This window comes from Halyomorpha halys, unplaced genomic scaffold, assembly GCF_000696795.3.
Source record: "Halyomorpha halys isolate HHAL.00 unplaced genomic scaffold, Hhal_1.1 Scaffold93.1, whole genome shotgun sequence".
NCBI lineage: Eukaryota > Metazoa > Arthropoda > Insecta > Hemiptera > Pentatomidae > Halyomorpha > Halyomorpha halys.
In genome coordinates, this window is record NW_027116355.1 from 741,440 (window position 1) to 747,511 (window position 6,072).

Here is a 6,072-nt window from a genome sequence, read left to right on the forward strand (position 1 = left end):
GAACATCACTTTGCAGCAATTAGTTCGAATTACTGATATAACATTGTATACTTAAAATAAACCAAAAAAATAAATAAACTGACATTTAGTACACCCAGCGTAATTCATTTACGTATTAATCGATAAATACAAATATAACTGTATAGATATAAATAATGCCCAACATCCACTGAGTGATGGTTTCTTGTTGCATTTTCTATGAAAAATACCATAGTGATAATAACTTTGTAATTGCAATTACTTAAATTTTTAATGATTTTGTCTGACATGATGGAAAAATATATTAAAGGAAATTTAAGAACTGCAGTAAAATGACTGTTATATTTAAACATTGAAATTTAATATGTCATAACCTTAATGCATTTATATTTCAGGAGGACTATTTGAAACCGAAAGGAGCGCTTTTTTTCTACTTACTAATCACCTTAGGAGATCCTGATCCAAAAGTCAGAGAAATGACTGAATCTTTTTTTGGTAATATTTTATTAAAACGAAATCCATCAATTATGTCTCATTTCTTCATCCAGGCCATTTTCTTCTTTAACGATTATGAGGTAAGATTGATATTTTTAATTGGAATTTATTCACCTTTGTTATCATAGTTATTATTATTATTATTATAGAAAAATGTAGGGAAATAACGGGCTAGGTACAAAAAAAAAAGAAAAAGAAAACTTGTTTTCAGCATTGATGTGTCTAAATAAATTTTTGAAATGAAACTAGGTATTTCGTGAAATTTTACTACAGACAGACCGACATTAAAACACCGAAACCAAATTTATTCTTTGATGTCTGAAATGTTGAATGCAATTTTCAATTCTGAGGACATAACATTTTTTTATAATTTTGTTCATGAATGCTAATCTTTCTACCTTTGGTACTGCTTACCATTACATTTTTAGATGAATATTGCAGTGCAAAGAAAATTGCTGGGCTCTGGCTTTCTGTGATTTCCTTCTTGGTGTCAATGAAATGATGATGATCTCTCAGCAGATTTAATATTATCATTTATCTATGTTATTTACACAGACATTGTTTTCTTCTATAAATATACTTTGGTTTCCTAGGGAGCTGGAAGTTTTAATAAAGAAAGTCTTTCTCCTAAAGAAAGAAGAGTGTTTTCGATGGCTGGAGTGACAAACTTTAATAATAGAGGAAACATCTATAAGTACATGCTGAGTAATATGAGAGATGACCATAGATTTAAATTGAGCAACAGAATTTGTGCTGATATTCTAGGTAATTAAATTTATTATTTCCTATTCATCATCTTTATATTTAATGACTAACTTCTTACTTTCACTTTCCTATATATGGAATGTATAGTAAGGGAAAGTATCAAGATTGTGCAAAGCTTCGAATTAGATTTTTCGATGGAAATACACATTTGAGGTCTCCTGAGTTAAAATAACCAAGTTTCGCAAAATGGTCCGTGCATGAGGTTCTAGCCTAACCTAGTTCTAACTGAAACTGAAATTACATATTTAAGACTGGTAAAGCCCTGGGCTGCGGCAGCAACTTTTTAGATAAAATCTTCTTTACTATTCTCCATGAGGGAGTTTATTATTAATAATAAGTATGAATCCTGCAGAAGAAATATGGTACTTTTCTCTCATTTGCTTCATGCCACATCAAGCTATTGACTCTTTCTTACTATATTAGCCACAAGGGGTGCTAATATTGCTAAGCTGTGGGGCCACCTTCTGTTTACATCGTCAAAACAACCTGTATTGACTCTCCCATTATGAAAGTAGAAATGAATAAAAAAAATGAAATGACTTAAAAGCCTGGAATTTGGTGAAAGTTAAATTTTCCTATATTAATCCCAAACATAAATCAACCCCAAATACAAGTTTAAACTTCATTTTAATGAAGACAATTTGAGAAATAAATTTTGATCCCTTCCAAATACAAAACTTAAAATTTGAAAGTTCTCAGTCCTATAATTTTAAATAATATCAATAATAATTTTTTTGGGATAATATCAATCAAACAATAAACAAATATTATTTTCTTTTGTTACTAGATGAAGTAATAGATGGCAATATTTCCCTTGAACGAATTGGTTCAGCTGTTTTAAAGGATGCTTTGTTTGCAATGGCTTGTGATGAAATGCGTCTTGAAAATATTAGAAAAGGAGAAGAAGATTCTTCTGATAAGGAACTGGAAGATGCCATGGTGCCTGAGCACAATGGTGATGAAGTTATGTTAGGTTTTGCAAAGAAGGTCTTTCTTTCTCAGGTAAAATAAAAACCATTAGAATTTATATTTATTGAAAACTTCTTAATAATAACAATGAAATTGCAGATTGTCAAGACCAATTATGTGGAATACATTGTCCCAACAATATCTAAGCTAAAACGTATCTTAGCTGATCGGAAATCTCCATTAGTTCGAGATTTGATGATATGTCTTCGAGAACTTATGAAAGATTTCAAAGAAGAGGTAAAATAAAATTCATCGAACCATCTTTATTTGCTATCACATTAAAAACTAAATTTGAATAGTGCTTATTTGTTTTCCTTTCAAGACAAAAAATAAAAATCCTTACTACTTTTTATCTCCTTCATTTTACCTTCCGGACAACCCCTCCATTATTTAGTTCATCTACAAATTAAATATTATCACCCTTTAGATAATAGATATAAAAAAAAAAGTATAATTAAAAATGGAAGCAATATATTTATATAATTATACATTTTGTTAAATATTAACATCAATCAGAACAAATTTAAAAATGAGGATGTAAGACAAAATAATTAAGGTGATTACATGGAGATGTAAAAATAATTGGCTTTTTTCAATTCATGCAGGGATTGTTATCTTTCACATAGTATAATATGTAATATGTAAATATGATAATATGAATAATGTAAATTTAAATGTGAATCTAAAGGTTGATAAAGATCTTATTTCTTCTATTATAATAATTTGTAGATGGATCAGATAATGGACCGGTTGTCCGAAATAATTTATGGAAGATTAAATAAAGAAGATAAGAAGTAAAAAGGGTTTTTTACTTTGAAAAACAAAAAAAAAAATACCAAATACTTTATGCCTTTAGCCTCAGATAAAATAATGAAGTTTAAATTTGAATTTTTATTTTAGATAAATGATATTCTGCATTCGGATCCAGAGTTGGCTGCTGAGGTGTCCTGGGATTTAAAAAATATTAGCAGGGAAGATGAACCTCATAACGACATCAGTGGTGAATTCAATATCAAAGAACTTCGTGTAAGTTGTGAAAGATTATCGGCAAAAGCTTTAAGTGAAAAAATGGGTATATCTATTGCATCGATCAAGTCATTACAGGCTCAGTCTTTAAGACCTTCTAAGACTAATAACGGGGATAATCCATCTCCAGGTCATAGTAAATGGCCACCAGCTCAAGATCACCCAACAAAACATTCTTATGAAAAAAACAGACGGTCTCGAAGGAATACAAGGTTGAGGAGTCGAAATTCAGTTTCCAAATCACACCCTGAAGGGAATTCTAATGAATATTTAAATAACTCTGGAAGTTCTAAGTCATCTCTAGCAACTTTAACTGAACAAGTAGACCAAAAAACATTTCCTGGTCCATCTTCTTCTATGAGAAAAACTTTTGAGTTTGAGAAATCCTCCAGTGAAATATCTTGGACACCATCATTTCATAGTTCATCTGATGTAGATACGAGGTCTTCAAAAACCAAATCTTCACTTGAAGGTGAATGCTCTGCTTCTTGTTCCTCCATGTCATACGGTTCATCATCAGAGTCTTCTTCTGGAGTGAAGAAAAAGCATAGTCAAGGAAATGACACTGGACTTTTGGAGAATCGGGAGCAAGATCCTGGGCCTAGTCAGGTGAATAGAAGACCCGTAGACCACAAGAGTCTTTCCAATTCACCTAAATTTACCAAAGAAAAGAAAAGAGTGAAAGGGAAGAGGAAATGAGCTCCCTCTGTATATAATATAAAAATTTCAATTAAATATTGTATTATTTAATTTTAAATGCCAAATTAAAGTACTTTTTAAAGTACTCTTTGTGAATGTGAAAGTTGGATAGTTCCTTATTTTATTTTAACTTTTTTTTTTTTTATCGATGTGCAATTGTTTATATCAATAATTTGTATGTGGATTAAAGACTTGAATAGGATTTTTTTGTTAATATATCAAAGTTATATTTATTAGTTTTTTTATTCAAATATTTATTTGTCATTTGTTTTTTCAGTATGTTCATATTTAGTGCTGTGTTTTATCTAAATGCCATTTGAACTGAATAGTGAATAATGTATAAAAGTTTGAGCAAAAGTATGCCTCATTCTATATCAATCCAATGGATGGCTATTTCTTATAAACTCGAGAGTATGTCATCAGAACTGTATTATATAAAATACAATGTTTTCATTTATATGTGTCTTATTATATTTTCAAATTTCATTGTTTTGTGTATTTGACCTTTAAATCTTTAAATATTTAAAAAAAAGTTTTCTATAACTTTCCTTATTCTTAAAATGTTGCATAACTGTTTCTCTTATTGTATGTATTTATCAAAAAATAAATGCTGTTTGAAGAGAATAGATTATTTAAAAAATCCTGTAGCTTCAAGATAAACTGACATAATAGTTGATATAGTATTTTACCTGAAATGTTTCAGAGAACTATTGAAAATTTCCTTATTTATATTTTTTTAGATGGTGATTACTAAAGACCGGATTTTCATGCAATTGCATCTTTTTGTTCCCTAGCTTCAAATTCCACCAAACCTCGACAGAAATTCGAATCATGGAAAAGGAATTCACATAACACTAATTTTATATTGCACAAAATTGCAAGTTCTGATTTTTTTTTTTTCAGCAGAAAATTAAAAGTTTTGATTTTTTTTTTTCTGCACAAAATTGCCCATTTTATTCATTTTAGGCTAAATTTTGATTTTTGGCTGTATAAAATTTAACGCTTAAACTAAATTTCTGTTTATGCCTATATTTATTTAATTTTATTTATTAAATAGATATTTTAAAATTAACAAATTTAAGGTAAAGTTGATTAAAATATGAAGAATTGAATTTAACCATAAAAAAAATAGAACATCTAAACACAAATTACGAATATTTTCGGAATATTATTAACCAAGCTGCCTAATTGGGGCCAGCAGTTCCCTAGGGGATTAGTTTTTTATTAAACCATAAATTTAATAAAAAAATCAAATTAAATATTGGCATAAATCAAAATTTAGTTCAAGCATTAAATTTTATTAGAAGAAAGTTAATTGACCGTGTGCAATAAATAAAAGGAAGATGCTCCTGATGTAGTCAAAATAACTCAAATAGTAAATAAACTATTTATTACGAGCCAACCTTTCGCCCTTATTATTCACTTTGCAGGGCTTTCAGAGTGAATAATAACCAAAGAATTAGTATTTCTAATCAGAAAACCTAGTTCAGACAAAACACATGCATTTATCCCAATAAATTTGTCAAATATAAATGATTATATTACATGCATATAATTGTTTGTAAAAAAAAAGATATTTTATTCTCTACACTTTTCTTTTTTTATTAAAGGAGTACGCGATCTATCCAACAATTTTGAAAGGGAATTTGAAAACCACTTTATTGACTAGTAATGTAGGACAATAATGAAAAGGTTTTTTATTTTTAATTTATTTATTTTTTGCTATTTACAACTGTGCATTATAATAGATTTATTAAATTTGATCTCAGTTATATTGGAGTGTTACAGGGGTGTAGAGAAACTACCCGTTGGTAGCACTCTAATGTCATTTTACATGGTTAGGGAGTTTGTAATGGAAAGAATGATATCTGGTTCGGGATTGGACGGTTACATATGGAACATTAAGACCTTTATGTATGATTTTATTTGTGACAAATTAAGGAGCATTGAGGATTTTTGATTGCAATAATTGAATACGAGAGGAATTGGAAGGTTTAGTGAAGCCCCAAAGCTCAACTCCATATGTCCAGACTGGCCTTATTACAGTCATGAAGATCACTCTTTTGTAATGAATTGGAAGTTTAGACCGTTTGTCTAGTAAGTGCTGTAATAGTCGAAATCGACGTGCAGTTTCCTGTC

General features: G+C 29.2%; 1 protein-coding gene across 1 annotated transcript in view; it reads left to right on the forward strand.

Annotated features, from left to right (window-relative positions):
- LOC106677298 (condensin-2 complex subunit D3-L) overlaps positions 1-4,559 on the forward strand; it is a 25,439-nt gene extending 20,880 nt beyond the window's left edge. The window contains exons 9-13 of the mRNA XM_014415127.3: positions 375-554; positions 1,068-1,239; positions 2,027-2,241; positions 2,308-2,445; positions 3,109-4,559. Of these exons, the coding sequence (XP_014270613.1) occupies positions 375-554; positions 1,068-1,239; positions 2,027-2,241; positions 2,308-2,445; positions 3,109-3,933 (1,530 nt within the window). The 3' untranslated portion in view covers positions 3,934-4,559. The remainder of the gene's footprint in view (positions 1-374; positions 555-1,067; positions 1,240-2,026; positions 2,242-2,307; positions 2,446-3,108) is intronic.
- The last annotated feature ends 1,513 nt before the right edge of the window (positions 4,560-6,072 follow it).